Raw genomic sequence first — 20,565 nt, forward strand, 5'->3', positions numbered from 1 at the left:
TTCCTTTTCTAAAATTCACTATTAATTTAGAGAAACAGAAATAAAATCCAAAAGCGCGTACAGAAGAAAATCTGTGGCATGGGTCCAAATTAATGTAAACATTATCATAAAGTTTGAACATCTATCTAACAAGCTTTTTTACTAGGAAAGCAAAGTCGAGCATGTGTTTTGTTTACATATGTAGTCACACATGCGCAGTTGCGTCATTGCTGCAAAAGCTCGCAAAGATCTTCTACAGTACACCAACAGCGGATGTCAACTCGTTCACAGTTTCTTGGGAGCATATTACTGATGGTTCCAAGAAATCCGGTCAGAGTGAGAGGTCTTCGCGCAGCCAGGCAGGCGTGAGCGTAAGTCAAGATGTCCCCCTTTTCAAAGTCGTTGACTTTATCTGGCTGGAGAATATTTGCTGCATGTGTACGGCATCATTCTTCTCTCACAAGTATGTCTGAAGTTATTATCATTATTAACTTATTTAATAAGCTGCAGTGACTGAAATGTTTCCGTACCAGTATATGACATGGCTGTGCTACAACTGCCAGCTAGCTAAACTAAGCTACAAAGAGTTAGCTTTTGGACTACCTTTAGCAAGGTGGATTGGACTGTTATCTTAATTGACACTTACAGCTATAAACGAATTAACGGGTCTAGTTTTGGATATGCAGTTTGCAGGACTTGTAGTTGCCGGTTTGGTTGGTACACGAAGTTGAAACTAATGTGTAACTTTCTAGTAAGGGAGTAAATATTGTAGATATCAATAAAGATGTTGCTGTTAGCATACCTTAGCCATACTAGTATTATTTGAGCAGAAAAATAGTACAAACACATGTAAACACTGTGAAATTGACTGTCAAACTTACTGCAACATATTGTTTGTGTGTATATGTGTCTGTGTGAAGACACAGTATATCAAACAGAGCACAGCCAGTTCCGTTGTTTCCGTGCTAATACGTCCATCTCTCTTTCTGCCCAGCTGAACTGATTGAAAACATGGATAAAAAAGCAACCTGGGACCGCTTCTACACTGAAAACAGCAGCAGTACACCCACCTTTAAAACTTTCGAGTGGTTCTTTGGTTTTGATTCTGTCAAAGACTTCATTTTGCCCCTGTTGCAGTCCAGATCCCACCCAGATGCTCTGATCCAAGTCTTGGATATAGGCTGTGGAACATCTGGATTGGGGCCTTCCATTTACAGACACTCTCCTCTCCCAGTTCATGTCACTTGTGCTGACATTTCCCCTGTGGCTGTGCAGCTAATGCAGGCGCACATCCAAGCTAAAGCCATTCCACCACTGAATCTATCATCTCAGCTTGAGTTTGTGGAGCTAGACTGCACACAGCTTGACAAGCACTATGGTGCCAGCAGTGTGGACCTTATAGTTGACAAGGGCACCACTGATGCGTTGTTGAGGTCTAAGCAAGGGAAAGGGAAGGCGGGCCTGTTGCTGAGTCAGTGTTTAAGGGTGTTACAGAGTTCAGGATCCCTGCTCCAGTTCTCAGATGAGGACCCTGATGCCAGACTTTTGTGGCTTGAGACAGCGGCACGGGATCTTGGGGCAATGGCAGCAGATGTTGGGGTGCAGGAAGTTGGAGAGATGAGGGGTGTGTGTTACTATTGCTACCAAGTGACTCCCCGCCCTGTTGTATAGCAGTTATTTAATACCTCTGAATGGACATGATAATAAATTAGTAATTTATTGAACAGAATTATACTTTTTACTCTTTTTCTACTTTATTGTATTCATTTATTACAAATACATTAAGCACAATGAAACTCTTGGTTGTATTCTATTTGAGTAAGGCATGCAATGATATGTACAACTATTAACTGTAAATCAGTGTTTGCGGTTGAAAGATATGGCAGCCTATCTCCCCTTTGTAACTTGTTATACACTGCCATCTAATGGCCAGTAGGACACATTTTAGTACAGCAATGCACAGCAGTTTAAAAAGAACAGAAGACAAAATATTCACTTCAGTTGGATCATACATGTGGGACACTGTTATTAAAATAAATTCAGGGTGACATAAAAGATCTATTAGCCACAAGATTACCAGAAAGACAAACAATGATGCCTAGACACCATTAAGATGGTGGCTACTACCTTATCTTATGTGAATGTGGCAAACTATAATCAAATAATGTCCTCTCTGGTGTTTACCACGTATAAGATGGAAATATCTCTCCACTTGTAATACATTGCCACATTTATTCACAGGGATTCTGCAGGAACATGCAGGACCAATTTTCTGTTCATTAAAGTGTCACGCAGCTTTTATTGTATTCTAGTTTATTACAGCCATTTTCATTCTCTTAAATGATCATCATAGTGCTGTAGTGTTCAAGACACTCAATATGCAGTTACAGAAAATTTAGCATGTCAGGAATACTAGAAAAATTTACTCATCTGCAGCTTGGAAACAAATTATACTTCATCAAATAAAAAAAAAAACACCAAAGCACATTCATCATCACAGTGTACATTCATCATCACAGGAGTGTGTTTTTAAACAAGCTAAAGAAGGTATCTGGCTCCTCTCCATCCTCTTCCTTCAGCTGGACTGTCTTACAAAAAGATGGTGGGATGAGCTGTCCAGGATCCTCCAATCCGAGAACATTGTTGAAGAAGCTGAAATACAGAGAGGATGTATTGCAAACAAAAATAAACAGGACTGGCTTATGTTTACAGGGACATTAATGACACATCATGGGGGACAGTGTTAAACGCGTTCAAAACTGTAGGGAGAGTTGTGTTTGTTTGACTGTTGAGTTCATATCTCTGCTTGTAGTTCCATTACATTTAGGCATGTGATAAGCCGAGCCAGTGAGTCAGCATGAACAATACCTGACCTGACTACATTGAGTGTGATCACCGTATCCTAGATCTCTCAAATAGTCATCACCATGCACTGACCTGGTCACCACCCATCCACTCCTGTTGGTGTGAAACAGAGTGCTGACAGGAACGCATCCAAACTCGGTGACGGTGCTCACATACTTCGCTGCGGAAACAGAAGTGGATCACAAGGGAGCTGAGGCAGCACAACCAGACAGGCAGGTTCATGAACAACAATGTTGCAGTGAAGAGGGACAGTCATGTGTTACAGTGAACTACGTGACTTTGCGTTTTTGTTCTGTATTTCATTTCCTCTTTCTTTACCTGTTCCCCTCCTAGTGTTCAGCTCTCCCTCCCATGTGTTGACTAGGACCCCCTGTCCTGGACCAGAGGAGCTGCCCAGCACTGCCTGACCCAGCAGGGAGGCATTCTGTGGAATGGCCAGTGGATGGAAGTCTACATTCAGAGGCTTTTTGCAGCATGTGCGGGTCCTATAGTTTATCTTATACATGACACCCTGGAGGATGAGATGAACCCAGTCATTTACACAACACTTGCTAATGTATACATCCCAGGTATGTTGCCTTTACCAGTCTGTAGAGAAGGAGGACATCAAGGTGGAAGGACTTGTTGTTGTAGGATCCAAACTCTCTGAGGCGTATGCGTTGTCGTAGTGCATCGTAGCTGTACTTGGCAAAGGCCATCAGCTTCTCACTTTGGGTGGACTTGAAATGGATGAAAAAATATTTTTACTTAAACGTTTGAATGATTTAAATCAATCTTTTAAATCAGTCATATTTAGACTTACAATAGACAGGCTCCCTGTCAGCAGTGGTGGGGAGGCTGTCAAGAGATTTTTGGTACAAGTTGGTAAAACTGTTATTGTACAGTCATCATAAAAGCAATTAAAAACATCAGTTTTGAGTGAACTGCTGAGGTTGGATGAAATCTGTCAGACACAAAGTACTAACTAATGTATTATACTCACTGCATTGTTGTGGTCCCTGAGCGAGGCAGCCCACTGACAGACACACAAGCTGGACGAGGGCTCTCATGTTGCTTGTCTGCCTTTGTAACAAATACAGTGCTATATCACAGAGATCACTTCCTTATAAACAAGCTGCTCCCAGTCCTGATCCACTGCCAGGTTTTCACTGATTCTTTTATACACTTGTCCTGCTATAATTAAAGCAACAGGCGGTATTTATAATAATATCAATTGTGGAGATTTGTGATGAGGCTCAGCTGGCAGGTATTCTCTGTGTAAGACCACAACATTTGGATAAATGATCAAGATACTTGAATATTTTTTAATCATAAACATTGACTTGGTAAAATAAACTGTATGAATTCAATTATATATTTTAAAACTTTTATTGATAACATTTATTGTAATCATCCATCAGTACATTGATTTGGCAGTGATGCCCATAGGCACAGTCATTGTAAATGGAATATAAAAAGAAACCAAAAGTCTCCTTTATGGAAATAAAAATCTGGCAAAATTACATCAAAAATGCTAATCTGATGTATATCACATAATAAGATTATATCTGAGTTGAGCTAGCCTTTCATTGTTTGTTAAGGAACAGGCTGAGGAAGTCTTTCGGCTCCACATCACTGTCCATTGTGTCTTTATTTGGACAGAAGTCAGGGGGGTTGAGCTGGCCAGGATCATCAATGCCAATGACATTATTGAAGAAGCTGTAGTGAACAGAAAGAGACATGGTGACATAATGACTGCTGCCATTAATACAAATATGTCTGCTTATATAGTGATGTTAAACTAACCTTGTCACCACCCATCCAAACTGATCAGTGTGGGTCACCGTACTGACAGGGATGCATCCAAATTCGGTGACGGTTGACATGTACTTCCCTGGAGACATAAAACAAGTATGTTGATAAATTATGGATGAACTGACAATCACGACTCAGAGTAGACGCTCTCTCACCTCCTTTGTTAGGTAGATCTCCTCCCCAGGTGTTGACCAGGAGTCCTTCACCAGGTCCAGACGAGCTGCCCACGACAACCTGTCCCAACAGGGCTGCATCTTTTGGGATCGCCAGAGGCTGGAAATCTGCCTTCAGGGGGCTCTTTTTGCATGTACGGTTTGTGCTATTAATTTCATACATGGCCGCCTGATAGAAGAGTTGACAATTAATTGAATTCTTTTCCACTTTTGATATCACAGTTTGGTCCCAGTCTTTGTTATAGTCACCTCTCTGTAGAGCAGCAGGACATCATAGGTAAATGATTTATTCTCATAAGTCCCCAGCTCCATGAGCCGCACTCGTTGTCCTAGTGCATCGTAAAGGTATCTGGCAAATGTCCACAGCTTTTCATTCTGTGTGGACTGGAGAAACATAACATTTGTTTCTGTTACTTAGTATGTGTGTTGTTAGCAAATATGCTCCAGTCTGTTTTTTGAATTTTTAAAAAAAAAAAAAAAAACCTACCACGGTGAGGGCTCCGGTCAGAAGAGGAGGGCTGTCTGTGTGAAATTAGAACCTTTTAGAACCTTATTTTGTATTTCATGCAGAAAAGTATGTAAATTAAGTGGAAAATAGTGAAAATGCAGAAAAATCCAAGAATACAAGAAGCCATTGTAACCACAATAAAAATCATTATATTCTTTATTTTACTTACAGCATGGGTGAGGCTTTTTTGCCAGGCAGGCTGCCAGTAAGCATGTTAGCGCCACTAAGACTCTCATGTTTGAAGAATCCACGCTCCTGTTCACAGTCAGAAATGGTCTGAAGACTAGAGAGGAGGCTCACTTCCTTATAAACCCTTGCTGGTTGTCCAGGTGGGAAGTCCTGTTTCCAGGTTTTAGTTTCTACTTGGTCATGAAAGTCAGGTGCCTCTGCATCTGGGTCTGTTATCAGACTGAGTTTGCCATAAATTACCATAAAATACAATTCTGAAATGTAGATCTGTTAATCTTTTTTTCATGGAGAAGAAAAGTTTGATTGTGTAGCAATGGTATACAAACAAACTAATAACATATTACCCTAAAGTTTAAACCTTAAAAATGCATGTTGATTCAGAACTTCCCTTTTCACTGGGTGACTGTGAGGACAGTGCACAGTGGGTCAGGGGTAAAGTATGTTGTTTGTGTTCACAAAAGAAGGAGGCTAATAAACTCAGAACTGGATTTCAGCTGAATGGAGGTGAGGTGTGCGTGCACTGATAGCTTTGTGAATGACATCACTGTCATATGACTGACTCAAACACCTAGCCGAGACACAGTTTTTTGTCTTATTGTTTTAAATGAGCACCTAACATGCTGATTTTTTCCATCACTGTTTTACATGAACACATGAACACAATCTTTTTTTTCTTTAAAATTCCACAATGCATGAACTGAACAGTGACTCAAAGGATGAAGTCAGGTCACTTTTACAAAGTAAAAATGAGTTTCATATATATATATACAAGTGTTATAAACAAAATAAATCAAAATACTGTACAATAAAATTTATGCAAACATTTTTCGATGACCTCATGACGCGCTTTCGTCATCAGGACGCGTTAACGGCGTGTCCACAATAGTTTTCAATCACGTCCTCATCCCCCAGCCAGCAGCGTATTCTGTCTTTTTGCAGGATAACACCATGGTACTCTTACATTTAACTGTTTATTTCCGTCCTTAAAGACAATATCGTGTAAGTTTGCCATTTTGCTTCGCTAAACTCCAGCTATGCACCCTCTATGAGCTATCCCTTTGTCTGCGGTGGTTCAAAAAGCGGCTAACACTATTGTAGCTCTGCTAGCTGTAGCCGTGCGCTCTACGGGGCCGTGTTTTGTTTATTAGCAGCGATACAGACAGGGCAGACTGCATCTGCACGTTGTATGTACTGACGCCTTAATATCCGTGTATGCATGTATCATGCGTTCATCATTTATCGTCTGTCGCAGCTCTACACCGATTCAAAAATGCATGCTGCGTTCAAGAACTGGCGAAAACCTGGGACACATGGGCTTGCTATTCGTTTATGTGTAATTTCAATGTGGAAAATATGTTTTTTTTTTTTTTAAACGACAAAATATCACCATCATTTCTTGATTAGAATATTACATTTACTTGATTAGTTGTAAGCCCCCACACATCACCTCACAAATATGAATGCATTGTCTTAATAAGCTACGGCTAGCTGATGGATTCGTTCCTAGTTTAGACCAAGTGTGGTTGCTGTGAGAGATCAAAAAACATGACAATTTAAGAAAACATTTTTATTAGTTTTACACAGTTTGCTCTGAAAATTCAATACATTGGAGAAAAGATGAAAATAATAATAGAATAAAAATACTATGTGAGGCTGGGCAGACGTTATTACTCTGATAATGGTCTTTATCTTGGCTCAGTATTGAGCGTTAACATGTTAAATATTTGACTTAATGTGTGTGAAACTGTTTAAGCTCTTATTTTGTGACTACCAGCTGTTACATTTGCTTTTCTGGGGTCTCTTTTACAGGCTAATTTTGTGATGCTAACATGCCTAAAGATAGCCGTGCCAGACAGAAGCGAAGACGTGACGCAACTCGTTGTGCTCGTGCAGCTGAAACAGACACGCAACGCGAAGTACGCCAAGCTCGGGATCGGCAAAGCCACAAGCGCACACGTGAAGCTGAGCCAGTAGACACTCGAGCAATTCGCCTGGCAATCAACGCTGCACGTGAAGCAAGGCGCAGAGCAAACGAGTCTGAGGAACAACGAGAAGCTCGTCTGGCATACAGGGCAGTGTCCACAGCAAGACGTCGAGCAAGTGAGACCCACCAAGAACGAGTTTGTCGTCTGGCAAAGCATGCTGAGCTAGAAGCAATGTATCGAGCAGCTGAGTCTCAAGATGAACGGTCTTCCCGCCTGTCACGCAACGCTGCACGTGCAGCAATGCGTCGTGCCAATGAGACAGAAGAAGAACGAGCCCTTCGTTTGGCACGAAATGCTGCCCGCACAGCAATGCGCCGTGCAAATGAGTCAGAAGAAGAACGAGTCTTTCGCCTGGCACGAAACGCTGAACGTACAGCAATGCGCCGCGCAACTGAGTCGGAAGAAGAACGAGCGGTTCGTCTATCACGAAACGCTGCCCGTGCAGCAATGCGTCGTGCAGCCGAGTCAGGGGAAGAACGATCTGCTCGCCTGGCACGCAGGTCCGTCAGCACGGCAAGGCAGCGTGCAACTGAGTCAGAAGAAGAACGAGCCGAACGTCTGGCAAAGCACGCTCAGCTAGAGGCATTGTACCGTGCAGCTGAGTCTGAAGATGAACGAGCAATCCGTTTGTCCCGCAATGCTGCACGCACTGCAAGGCGTCGTGCATCTGAGTCAGAGGGAAAACGAGCTGGTCGTGTGGGAAAGGTCGGCGCACGTAGTGCTAGCCTAAGGAGGATGAAGAAGATGCTTGAAGAGATTGTACCTGTGGGGTGCAGGGCATTGCTTAGAAACATGAAGACATAAAATAAAGGAGACCACTAGGTCATGAGGCCATTCAGTTTATAACCAGAGAGCAGGAAGAGAAAACCCTTCATGGCCCTGCTTATCAAAGGTGTAATGAGATAAACTGGCAGTGGATACATTTCAAATGAACATGAGAAATATCCTGTGTTAAATCATTTAGCTCTTATAGAACTTCTTGTTTGGACCATTGGCGGATCTACTGACTTCACTGTCATTCGTTATTCTTGGCATCCTGGACACATAGAACCCACTCCCTCTGCTACAGTCCAAATAAAGAGACTCTTAGTTCCAACCACCGAAAAAGCTATTATCACACTTCTCATTGTTTGAATGCTTTCATTCTCAACTATATAGGAAATTAATTACACGTTCCATTTTCTTCTGTAAATTTAGCCTCATTGTTGTGTCGACTATTATTGTGGTAGTAATAAATTTTTACATATACAGTGTACATAGAAGTTGTTTTACTCTTTCAGTCCTACGTTAGGAGGACAGCAGCAACAAGAACCATAGACTGTAAGGTGCTGCAAGACTTGATATCTCTGGGGGAGAAGGCTTGAATGGATTAAGCTAAAGGAAAACACAGATTTGTACTCATTGATTAAAAAGGACATGTCAGTATGTCAGGATCTAAAAACACAAACTTTGAACATAATATTGAGAATGATGTTTGTCATGAGCATTTCTGAAGGTGAACGCTGTTATTGATCAATGTCACACAAATACATTTCTTCATTAAAGTTATCAAGTGTGAACCATTAAATTCAACAAATGGCGTCAAAGCTGATAAAGTGTGCTGATAAGTAGTGTTTGATTCTTTCGTCAGTGTTATTTGTTTTTACGTTTAGCAGGTGCAGCTGATAACCTTCAAGGGTTAATGTGTCCATTATTTTATCTAAGGTCAAAACTGTCTTAAAGTCAAACTGTTTAGACAAAATAGCCCACATAAGCTTAGAGTGATGTAGTTTGGATAAATGAAAAAAGCTAAGTGAGCTAATTGTAATTTGCAATGCTAAACCTATAGGTTAAATCTCACAGACTAAAATATGTCATTCAGGCACCACATTTGATTGCATTCCCCTCTATGAAATGATGTTACCATACACATTTCAGTTTTAATTTGATCTCTGTACCCTGTATTTATAGACTTATAGCACACACCTGGGGCAAATCTAGACGTGTTCAAAATCGGTCAAATAATGCATTGCTCCCTTAACATTTACCTGCAGACACTTTGACACTGAAATGATGTTTTGTTCTGCTGTAATAATGACTTTTAGACTTCTAACACATTGTGCAGTGTGAGTAAATCTGTGATTTTCTGAAGTACAATGCCTTGTAGTCAAATAAGCTGGTGTACGAACATGTCAACAATAGGAGTGTGAAAGATTTTGCCGTTCAAAGCTTTCCATCAAAACAGTGGAAATTAGGCAAAGACGAACATAAAGGAGCACATGATGAGATATTATTACGTCAGATTACAGCGGGATTTACTATGGTGTAACGTCTTGCAGAACCAGCTTTAGAGACTTCACAGAGACAAATCTACCTACATATGCCAGTACATCTAAAGGTGTGCTTAATGCTAACATCCTTAATGATAATGTTAACATCCTCATATTTAGCAAATCTAATGTTGGACATTAAACTTAGTTTGCTGAAATTTGCTGATTAGCACTAATCCAACAGCTGAGGCTGATAGGATTAGTTTTGCAGGTCTTCAGTCAGTGAAATCCTCGACCGTGGGAATCTTACTGAAGAGTATTTCCACAGTGCTAGACTCTCAGGACAAATTAGCCTCTTTTGGGTGGATGGATGCTGCATTCGGATGCCGATCAATGCATCAAACACATGGAAGTATTGGACCATCCATTTTTTGACAGCCACCCTCCAAGCTCCCCTCTAGACAACAGCCATTGTGTGATAGGTGTCACTATGAAGTCCTCCAGGCCAGTGAACAGCCATCCTGCAGCCTGGCAGCAACCCCAGAATTTGGTCCATCAAGTGACCAAACTTCTGTTACAGCCTTGGCTGCACTGTTCGAAAATGACGGAGAGAAGATCTTGAAGAACCAAATCATCCAATCACTGCTGCCATCCACTCTCCACTCTCCCACACGGACACCACAATGGGCATCAGAATAGCAGATCTTCAGACTAAGGAGCAACTGTAGCATCACCAGAGATCGATTCAAACAGTGACCAAAATTCAGTTGTCTGCTTGGCTGCACCGTTTGAGAACACTGAAGATGACATCACCACAGTCATACCAGCATGCAGCAAAGATGATGTCTCCGCAAGTAAACGAGAGTGCACGCTAGAACAAGGAAAACAAACAAGAGCACCAGGCCACTGGGACATTCCTGTGTGCATTATCAGCGCTCCTTAGCTATTCTAAACTGACATCAATTGCTGTGCCAGACTTTATCCCAGCAGACCTTGTTAACTCCATTAAATGGCAAGTCCTGCTCTGGCACTGGGAGCTATGGGTAGATGGTGAATGTTAAAAGATATCACACTAATTACTGAAGGCACACAGGTTTGAACGTGCTAAACATTTGTACATTTGTTAGCACATGTAGCCAGTTTGTCTTGGCAGCCATAGAAATACATTTCCATACAGACAATGCAGCTATCACATTAATAAAATATATAAATAAATAATAATACAACTCTCTGTAACACAATGTAAACAATGTAAAACCCCAGACATGTAAATTCACACTTCAGCCTTCAGTTTATAACAGTAGTAATGTTCTTTTCTCTGACATTGCATGTATTCCCAATGCAATGATAATCCCAAGGATTAAGAGCATCCAATCAATAAAACAATATACATTTAGCTTCTTTCTAGCTGAACCCAGACAGCTGACATAGCTGTGTCGGTGCTATATCTGAGCAGGAACAACTGAGGGCAGGATTAGATTAGATAGTGCAGTTCCATCCTCAAACGCTATATTACTGCAGAATCACATCAACACGTGTGTGTGTTTGTGTGTGGACGACTTGCCCCATTGTCAAATTACGTCGCCGGCGTGCATTCGTCATCAGGGACTTGTGCGTCTTTACAGCTGCCAACTCTCAACCTGCAGCGCATTGTATGGGTCAAAACTCCGGCTGAAGAATGTTATTGATGAAATCCCTCCTGATGTCAGCTTCCCATGGTGACATTTAGCTCTTTAGCTCTTTCTTTCCGCTGTTGCCAAAGTGTCTTTTTCTCTGCTATTTAGAAATGTTTGACTCGCTAGCTGCGTGGTAGTAGCTCGGTTTAACAGCACAGCGGTCTGCACGCTGCAGATAATCAGTGCAGTGATGTATAGTGATGAGCGTGTTGTCAACACGTGTCTCATTTGCGTGTGCAGGTGTGACTCTGCCCTGCACATCCGCAAACACGCCTTGCGTTTAAATGCTGGTAGAAAGGTGGCACATTTGTAGGAGCTTAGATGCGTTTATCAGCAGAGCTAGAAATTCCTGTTGGATGTTGTCCCATCTTTACACATTTGTATGAGCAGGAAGCTTCTCAGGGCTTAAGTGATAACATCTGTTTTGTAAATTAAATTTTAAAATGTTACCTTTTGTGTGCATTTGTAATATCAAGTAATATTGTTTGTGTATTCTTGCTAAATTCTACTCATAGTTTAATTATTTATCTGCTGTGGTAAGTGAACAATTTTTTGTGCAACATCAGCATCAAACCACTGGCTGACATAAATGTTGTTGCAGACAACTTTCGCTGATGCTAGAGGACAATGTGAGAAGTTGAAGTTCTCTTTGATTTGACTGAGTGGTAAGGTTTAGCACATGAAATAACTGATATAATGCATGCAACATTTTGAAATGTCACTCGTAATGATCAGCTTCAGTTTAACAATTACTCATATTCTTCATTGCAGACCTCCCCCACTCACATGGCTAAAGACAGCCGCGCCAAACGGAAGAAGCTGCGTGATGCAAAGCGCCTTGCACGGGCAGCCGAAACTGATGAAGAACGGAAAGCTCGCCAAGCTCGAGATCGTGAAAGCCACAGGCGTGCACGTGCTGCTGAGTCAGATGAAGAGCGAACAGCTCGCCGGGCTAGAGATGCTGCGCGCGCAGCAAGAGCCCGCGTAAAAGAGACAGAGAAGGAACGAGCCGCTCGACGGGCGGATAATGCAGCATGCAATTCTAATCTGAGGAAGATGCTAGCCGAGCTTGTACCTGTGGAGTGTAGGGTATTGCTTACAAACGTTAAGCTATGAATGTGACATGACAAGTGTTCATCATGCAGTCCACAGAGCTAGCACTATCCGTCATCAGTCCTCAATGGTTAAAGATCAGTGTAATGTGCTATATGGCTCCTCATACAGTATTGTTCTGTAGCGCCATGCTAAAATATTTTGTTTAGTCCACAGAGTCTTTGTCCTGTGTGTGGCTTGGTGGTTAAACTAGCAGTATTTGGTGCCAACAGGTACCTTTGGCCAGCCCTGTTTTCAGGTCCGTCCTTAGCATGCCTCCATCATCAGGGCTTGCTGACGATGTGTTTTCAGACACGTCCTCATTTCCCACCCGCTCGCTGACTGCTGCTGGCTGCAAACCTGCTCTTTCCTGAAGTTGACAAGCAAATACATGACACATGTAAGTGTGATGTTAAATTTTGCTTAGGTCGGAGCTTCTCAGGGGCAAATACCCTGCAGAACTTCTAGCTGTGGGAATACAGCCCATTAGTTGCAATGCGTTGGACAAACAGCTGCGTTACCCTCTGCTACAGCCTTTTCTCAACTCGAAATAAAGAGGCCCTGTGTTTGAGATACTGAAAAAACTGTTCTCTTAATAATTTCAGCAAGTGTCATATGGTTGATAGATCAATAATATTTAATAATTGTTCACAGTGAAGAAGTTTAGTGTACTTATATATACAAATTAATTAAATAATAATTTGCACACAAATGAGAAAAAAAATAGATTTCTTTTGTGTCATCCATCAGAAGATATGATAATGAATACAGAGCTTTTATTTTGAAAATCTCTCTGTGTGTGGTGTAATAGTGTGCATGGCTTTGCATGTCCCTGTGTGGCTGCTTATGTCTCTGCCTGCCTGTCCATTTCCTATTGTTTGTTATAGGGAGGTTTGCAGATGGGCATAGTAGACAGATAAATGGAGAGATAGACAGAAATGGCAGGCAGCCCCTCCTCTGTGCATTTAATCATGTCCTTGTAATGACTTCAGTTGGGCCCCATTGGTTGGTAATGGTAACAGACATTTTGATGATGATGTAATCAGAGTAGATGCTGAGCAGCTTTGTACCTGCTGTGGTCACTGATAGACCTGTCACTTTCTTGTCAAAGAAGGGGTGGGATTTGCAAAAGTAAGAGATAAGAGACTGTATGTTACATGTGTGAAGATACAGCACTACCTATGTCTGTATTATGCCCAACAGAGACGATAAATGACCCAAAGATTTTAAATCTTTTATTTTGAGCCTGTGTTTCTTCCTTCCACTCTAAAACTAACTTGTAAACTTTGTATTCTGCCAGAGAAAAGTTAAAATTGATTTACATGATATCCTTAAAAAGGAAAGTAAAATTTGATATAGTACATTGTTTCATAGGATTTGACAGCTGATGTACTGTACATTACAGTACATTGATTGCTTGCTTGATTTAATGTTTGAACTCTAAATAAGCTCTTTCAAGGTAGAATGTTTTTAACATAAGGGGCTCCACAGAGAGTTGCCAGACTCGGAATTCACACACAACCAGCCAGGGGATGGAAAATCAAAGTTTCTGAGGACGGATGTATGGCTGTGTGGAAAGTGGGGGTAGTTTGAGCAGCTGACAGATCACATTGCACTCTGGCCCGTGTTGCTCTTCCCGGAAGTATCTGAGCCCTCTGTCAGCAAAGTTAGAGGGACCTCTAGGGGTCCTAGTGGAGTGAATTTGAGGATCGGTAAGATAGGTCAGCCCTTTGCCATTGGCCGTCACCCACCCTGTAAAGAAATTATTTAAGATAGTAACATACTTTCCTTATATGTGTCACAACAGAAAATCATTACACATGATTAAGTTCAGTGATCAATGACACATACCTTGCAAGTCTACAACAACCTCCTGGCCTTCAGAGAATAGGTAGGTGAAGTGTCCAAAGGCGAGGCCGTATTCTGTAGCCTGGAAACTCTCGTTCTTTTGTCCCGTGTTGTTGGTCAGTTTGACGAAGTCTCCCAGCATGTAGGGCTCCACTGTTACACAGCCCACAATCTCATCTCCATTCAGAATCTAGAAAACAAGCGATTTTTGGAAATATTTAAGGTTTGTTTGGACCTTTATGTATTGTATTAATACATACCGTACTAAATAATTTCAATACATATAGCAGCATGTCCCCTGCACCTGACTCGTGTTTGGTGTGTTCTCTCACCAATAGCGCTTCTGAGGGAATGAAAAATATCTGAGCCATGACTTCCTTGTCATAGAGACTCTTGTTGAATTCAGTCACATAGTACTGGGCTGTCATCTGCCTCTCCACATCCTTTAGGTGAAAGTGGATTTCCTTTGGCTTCAAGTAATCTTTCCCCACATAACTGTGGACATATTCAGATAAAATGACACTTCAATTTACCATATTTAGCCTGTGCCTTGAATGTGTAGCCATGTACCTGCTTAGCCTCTCCTCCTGGTGCAAAAATTGCACCCAAATCGCTGCTCTCTGCTTGCCCTGCATCTCCATCAGATGTCCAATGAAAACGCAAGTCTCTCTAGCCGTCCACAATCCACTGGCTTTGGAGAACTTTAAATGTAGAGCACCTGAAGATGACAAAGTTAGAGAGATTACTAGATAAGTAATCTATTATTTTCTTCTTGGTAGTCTCACTTACTGTAGGCTGCTCTGTGTTCCTTGAGTTTGAACTGTGTCTTTTCACTGTGGAACCTCCTCAGCAGACATTCATTGCAAACTCCGGCCAGCAGGGCCTGGTAGTCCTGCTGTGACAACAGAAACTGCCTCCTGGGGTCAACACCAGCCGCAGTGCTGTTGTTTTGGCAGTTGTAGCACAAGGGGTTCCTCCTCTGAGGCACGTTCACATTTGTTTTCACTTCATCGTGTTGGAGACCGCTTTGATTCATCTCCAGCATCTCAAATGAGCTCTCTGTGGAGGTTTCTGTGGCTGCGCACTGCTCCAGGACCGCCTGTGTAGGACTTTGTGGAGAGTTGTTGGTGGCAGGTTGCACAGGTACGGAGTCAACTTCAGTCTCCATGTTTGGGTCAAAGTGAACGTTCTCCACAGGTTGTGGTTTGGATTGGGGTTTGACTTCCCATCTGGATGTGTGCTTGTGATCTAGAGCTGAATCACTGCTTTCAGAGTCGAGAGTTTCCATGAGGAAGAAGCTCCCATCAGAATCTGATGACTTGCTACATGCGGCAAACGAGCTGGAACTTGTTTTAAGAGTCAACTGGGATAAGGACTTTGCTGCTCCGTCAGCCATCTGTGTTTCCTGCACCACATCGCTAACATCAATAATTACATCCTCCTCAGTGGCTAGTGTCTCAATTCCAGCTTGTATCATTTCAAAATTCTCCAAACCACTACTTGTACTAGATGAGGAAGTGGAAGCTATTGCAGATCTTGGAGCTCTGTGGGAGCCAGGGTGTGTGTTTCGCTTCTTCTTGTTATCAGCAGACTGTAGCATACTGTCATCATCGACCTCCGTGCTCAGACAGCTCTGATTTCTCACATTCTCTCCACGTAGCACTGGAGCACTGCTTCCTGCATAACCACTGCTGCTGGGTCGGGGAGAGCCTGAACTACTCAAGGAGAAGTTCTCCCATGAGGAGCCGAGGTTATCTGTGTTTCCTTGAGTGGTACACAGGTCAGACTTTTGAGGCACATTAATTGAACCTTTTAACACTCTGCAGGCTTCAGTGCTACATTCTGTGCTGAGTGTACCGATGGTTGTCCCCAGTGCTGTTATACACAGCCTTCTCCCATCGACCTCATCTTTAGCCCCCCTGCATTTTTTGCTGGTGGTCTCACAAAGTGATGCGTGATACCTTTGAAATCTCTGCATTATCTTCGAGAAACCTTCCAGCGTGAATTTTACAGATGTGTCTTTAACATCTCTGTAACTGTCAGGGATAAAAGAACCCTTCTCCGAATTAGTGAAAGGCTCCACTCGCAACAGAAGCTTGACCTGGGCAACCAGATGCATGATCTCGGAACAACGGTTGTCTTTGTCATGTGTGTCGGCATGGCAGTAGTAATAGAAATTTGCTAAAGCTTGCTGGCAAGCCTGAGATGCCTGCGACACAACCTCCACAGCGGTGCCAAGCCATTTGAGAGTGACAGTGAGGCAGTAGGCTGCCTTGATAAAGGTGTGTAGCTCCTGCTTGCTGGTGACCAGCTCACCCTCTGATTTGGTGAGCAGGCCGACTACAAAAGCTTCTCTAGCCTGTAGGAGGTATGTCTGTCTTTGAGCGGCAGGGCACTCCACAGAGAAACTGTACGACAACAAGCAAGTCCCTTGTGTCACCTGAAAAAGAAAAGCAGGATATAGATCACTTTCACATCTCTTTCACGTGTGTTGCAGCCCAGACATTTGCACACACTGCACCCTCTCTCACCTCTCTAACCTCTCTCACCCCATTATAATGCATTTGTCTATATATTAATATTTGTTTAGATTATTGCTGCCGACAGGTTTAGCAGAACAACTCACCACATTGGTCAGCACATAGAGTGAGGTGTACTGACTATATACCACCGCCATCTTAGCTGCCTGGGCAGCTGAAAGAAGGCGATGACTCCCCTCCCCTAGTAATGACTGCTGCAAACAGACAGAGGATTAATGGAGAAAATTATTTTTATAATAAATCCAGAAGTAAATAAGGACTTTGTGTGTTGGACTTACAAAATCAACATCTGAATTTGTCCTAAAAGCATGGAAGTCGTCATCGCTCATAGACACCAATATGTTTGCGAGTATACACAGAGAAGATCCAATGCCCTATGCAACAAAAGTCAGGCAAAGGGTTTGTCACCCCATAATATGGCACATATTATGGGGAATGAATGAATATACTGGTTGTGTCTAGGTAACCTTTTTATCAGGTTGAGGAAGCGAGTAGTAGCCAACCAGAGAAGCCCAGATTAGCTCTGCAGCCTCAAGCCACAGGCCTAAAACGGAGCACAGAGGCAGTGTAAAAAAAGTGTTAAGCAGTATCAGTGTTCTTAGTTAAAATGAGCTTACCAAGCATTTGCAAAATCATTCCCCGCACTTGAACACTGACAGCCTGCACAAGAGCCCTGTCACTTTCAGAGTGGTAGATCCAACAACCTGTAAAACAAAAACAAACGTGTGTTTAGCTGATAGTCTCTCTCACTGAGAGAATTAAAAACAGAGAGTTACCTACCTGTTGTCCCACTGCTGTTAATGAGCCTGCTCAGAATGTGCTCTGCCTTCCGCAGTTTGCCTGTGAGGGCACATGATGACATCCCATACTTACAAAATGTGAATGAATGACAAGGTAATGACATGTAATTTCCATGTTATGAGATGGCATCAATCACCCAAAACAATAATTAGCATAATGTATAAAGTGTTACTCATCCAATCATATGTGTCAGTGGCTTCAAAAACCACAAAACTAATTATGATAAGGCATCATCATCAGCATTATTTACTTAACCCCACCAGAGTTTAGGTAGACCCTGGCCTGACGTATGACCAGCTGGGGGGCTATGGGGCTGTCAGGGTGGCGTCTGTGGAGCACTTTGGCGATCTTGAGCAGCCGGCTGGACTCGTCAGTCCAGTAGAGGAAGCGGTCCACTAAGAAGATCACTGCCAGTGCAGTGTGTGACTCCTGAGCCATGATCGATGCCTTTAAAAGAGCCTGGAAGCACAGTAAACACATCTAATGCACAGTGGAGAATTTTTAACATCCAAAGATGCTTAGGTTGCTGTAGAATTGTTTACCAGTAGTTGGGGGAGGTGCTTGCTGATGAGGTCACTGAGGTTGGTCTTGTCATTGGCGCTGACCGCCTGCTTATACTGCCACTTCTCTGGCACAAAGGGCCACTTCATTTCCATGGCCTCCTGCAGCAGAGAGGCCAGCTCTGCACACAGCAAGTCTACAAGAAAAAATCCTGTATATTAATAGATCTCTCATTTTCAAACCAAATCCCCACCTGCTATACCTGAATGCAATCAAATAGCACCATCTTGTGTCTTACCTCTGCATCTACAGTAGTTCAGCTTCTGTGTGTCACACTGCTGAGCTGCTGCTGCTTCTTTAAGGCACACTTCCAGTAAATCACCCAGCTCCTGGCTGTCCATTCCGGTAAACAGACGCTCAAGTTGTTGCTCCCTTTTTATGGCCTCTTCAAGAGTGATTCAAGATGGGGAATCTCATGGAATGTCAGAACTGCTGTTAAGAAAGGATTGCGCCATCTGGTTAATTTGTAAGTTGAAACATATGAATCAATCAGTGAGTCAAACTAAAAGCAGCTTAAATAAATGAATAAAACATGGTGTCATGTAAGTTTATTCTTCTTTTATTTGTTTTTAAATTATGACTCAAATAATTAAAATAGCTGATCTTTAAGAGCCATAATGCGTCTATCTAACTCAAATGTATAATGACCTACTCCTCCATCCAAACCAAACGCAGACACATCAGCAAAGGTTATTATGGAAGTCACTATAGTATTTTAATAGTCTAAGCAATTATATCAAGTGAATAACCTATAGTTATGTACAGTGTATGGACCATAATATTTGTATAAAAACGCACCTTACCGCTTCAACTTCTCTGCTTCTTCCTGAAAGGGCAGGTCCATGAATGCTGCTTTCAAGTCTGTTGGAAATATCGAAAGTAGGCTGCAAACAGTTTACACTTATGGTAACTAGCAACCACTTATTTTCTTATTGATAATAATTGACACAAAAACGCACCGAATAAGCATTTTGTTGTATAAATTACACAGCTGATAAGGTAAATTGTATTTTATTCCGAAATAAATAATAATAATTGCTATGTTTAAATTTCCAGCTTGACATGAACGCAACATGTTACGTTCAGTACATACGTGCCTTGCAGCAACAGGTGACCGCAATTTGTGTCTCATGTGTGATAAAAGATAAATAAATAAAACAAAATCAGAAAATACCGTTTCAATCAGTATTTGTAGGGGATAATCAGAAACCGACATTAATAATAATAGAAACAAACTGCAGCATATACATCTTATATAGTTTTGCGGAAATAAACATTTTTTAAAGGAGGCACCACAATGCTTCTGTGTCCTTCCGCCGGTTGCACGCCAACAATCGAGTATCAATTTCTGAAGTGTATGATGCGTATTTGAAGGCAGCACAGAACCTAAACGTGTAGACATGACTGTCAGGGCGCGCTGGAGTCGCCATCGTTTCAGTGTTGTGGTGTGTAATGGTGCGTGTAGCTGCTCGTACAGGCATGTGGCCGGTCGGTGGTGTTGCTGTGATACTACCAGAAGGCGGGACTGTGGTTCTGCAGTGTGTTTGTGAGCTGCACAGCTGGAACACACAGCACAGGGCTGGCACGCGGTCCAGCTGCGACCAGATGAGTGAGCTGAACTAAACCAACACACACACAGACACATCTATAACTTGCGCCAGGAGAGGACTTGTGTGCGCGCTTTCAGGTTCATTAACAGAAACACCCGCACGGCACATTTAAAGAAGCGGCTTTAACTCCGAACTGAAGGACCCTCTGATGAGTTCTGGTGGGTTACGTTACCGCCTCTATCTGCAGGATCTTGTTTAGCAGCCGAACTGTGAGTTCGGTGGTGCTGGTGATGTAACGCTTTTCATCTCACTCCACAACTGTTGCCACTGCTGCATCTCCTCTCAGAGGATGGGACCCTTCAAACTATAAAGGTAAGAAATGTGTCATCATAACTTACCAGATTAAGACGCGTGCCATTTTGGACATTTTTACGCATGGCGGATCCTAGTTTTCCACAGTACCAACGTTATTGTGCCTGTGCTGTGTTTCTCTGTAAGCTGGTTGGATGGGTTTGATGCACATGGGTTCAAATAACAGTATTGCAACAGATGTACGAGATAACTGTGGGCTTGCCCGATTGCACCATCAACAACTGCAATGTTAGCCTGAGAATTTGATGTTGACTCATTAGAGAGTCATGCATGCTGCTCTGTACTTGTGTTAGAAAAAGTATTGGCTTACAGCTGTTGTGCTCAGACATGGGTTACATCCTAAGCTGTTAATACCTGAACAGCAGCAGATCTCACAATGAACC

At 42.4% G+C, this 20,565-nt stretch overlaps 5 protein-coding genes and 1 long non-coding RNA gene across 17 annotated transcripts in view; 4 read left to right on the forward strand and 2 right to left on the reverse strand.

The window, feature by feature from the left end:
* The first annotated feature begins 319 nt into the window (after positions 1-319).
* On the forward strand, positions 320-1,708 carry cskmt (citrate synthase lysine methyltransferase). The gene is made up of 2 exons (XM_028429270.1): positions 320-442; positions 974-1,708. Exons 1-2 carry the CDS (start codon positions 361-363, stop codon positions 1,648-1,650), a joined length of 759 nt encoding a protein of 252 aa, XP_028285071.1. The 5' UTR covers positions 320-360; the 3' UTR covers positions 1,651-1,708.
* A 771-nt stretch (positions 1,709-2,479) lies between these two features.
* On the reverse strand, positions 2,480-5,902 carry epdl1 (ependymin-like 1). Its single transcript, XM_028429759.1, has 12 exons — positions 5,489-5,902; positions 5,299-5,333; positions 5,061-5,195; positions 4,794-4,980; positions 4,630-4,717; positions 4,415-4,542; positions 3,827-3,946; positions 3,647-3,681; positions 3,429-3,563; positions 3,163-3,355; positions 2,917-3,004; positions 2,480-2,631 (listed from the first exon to the last, which is right to left on the reverse strand). The coding sequence occupies exons 1-12, from the start codon at positions 5,553-5,555 to the stop codon at positions 2,493-2,495; spliced, it is 1,350 nt and encodes a 449-aa protein (XP_028285560.1). The 5' UTR covers positions 5,556-5,902; the 3' UTR covers positions 2,480-2,492.
* A 488-nt stretch (positions 5,903-6,390) lies between these two features.
* LOC114450958 (auxilin-related protein 2-like) lies at positions 6,391-8,921 on the forward strand. 2 transcript variants are annotated; one of them, XM_028429425.1, is made up of 2 exons: positions 6,391-6,459; positions 7,318-8,921. In XM_028429425.1, exon 2 carries the CDS (start codon positions 7,338-7,340, stop codon positions 8,295-8,297), a length of 960 nt encoding a protein of 319 aa, XP_028285226.1. In that variant the 5' UTR covers positions 6,391-6,459; positions 7,318-7,337; the 3' UTR covers positions 8,298-8,921. The 2 variants fall into 2 exon arrangements, with proteins under 2 accessions (XP_028285226.1, XP_028285225.1); XM_028429424.1 differs by having other exon boundaries at positions 6,400-6,507.
* Positions 8,922-11,382: 2,461 nt separating this feature from the next.
* LOC114451079 (uncharacterized) lies at positions 11,383-12,987 on the forward strand. Its single transcript, XR_003672173.1, has 3 exons — positions 11,383-11,460; positions 12,020-12,083; positions 12,190-12,987. It is a non-coding gene; the product is annotated as an uncharacterized LOC114451079 (long non-coding RNA).
* A 743-nt stretch (positions 12,988-13,730) lies between these two features.
* On the reverse strand, positions 13,731-20,322 carry alpk1 (alpha-kinase 1). 7 transcript variants are annotated; one of them, XM_028428725.1, is made up of 15 exons: positions 20,209-20,322; positions 19,064-19,121; positions 18,499-18,689; positions 18,242-18,396; positions 17,960-18,158; positions 17,679-17,738; positions 17,516-17,602; positions 17,366-17,442; positions 17,177-17,272; positions 16,985-17,092; positions 15,148-16,798; positions 14,929-15,076; positions 14,691-14,853; positions 14,362-14,548; positions 13,731-14,262 (listed from the first exon to the last, which is right to left on the reverse strand). In XM_028428725.1, the coding sequence occupies exons 3-15, from the start codon at positions 18,599-18,601 to the stop codon at positions 14,051-14,053; spliced, it is 3,246 nt and encodes a 1,081-aa protein (XP_028284526.1). In that variant the 5' UTR covers positions 18,602-18,689; positions 19,064-19,121; positions 20,209-20,322; the 3' UTR covers positions 13,731-14,050. The 7 variants fall into 7 exon arrangements, with proteins under 7 accessions (XP_028284526.1, XP_028284527.1, XP_028284521.1 ...); XM_028428726.1 differs by having other exon boundaries at positions 16,985-17,089; positions 18,499-18,692; XM_028428720.1 differs by having other exon boundaries at positions 18,499-18,692.
* Positions 19,684-20,565, forward strand: part of LOC114450591 (RAS guanyl-releasing protein 2-like) — a 30,501-nt gene continuing 29,619 nt past the window's right edge. For 3 of the 5 annotated variants that reach the window (XM_028428731.1, XM_028428729.1, XM_028428730.1), the window contains exon 1: positions 19,687-20,182. The gene's annotated coding sequence lies outside the window, so the exon portion shown is untranslated. Of the gene's footprint in view, positions 20,183-20,565 lie in introns of all 5 variants that reach the window. The other 2 variants (XM_028428733.1, XM_028428728.1) reach the window with 2 other exon arrangements.

The sequence above is a fragment of the Parambassis ranga genome, chromosome 18, assembly GCF_900634625.1.
Source record: "Parambassis ranga chromosome 18, fParRan2.1, whole genome shotgun sequence".
NCBI classification, from domain to species: Eukaryota; Metazoa; Chordata; class Actinopteri; family Ambassidae; genus Parambassis; species Parambassis ranga.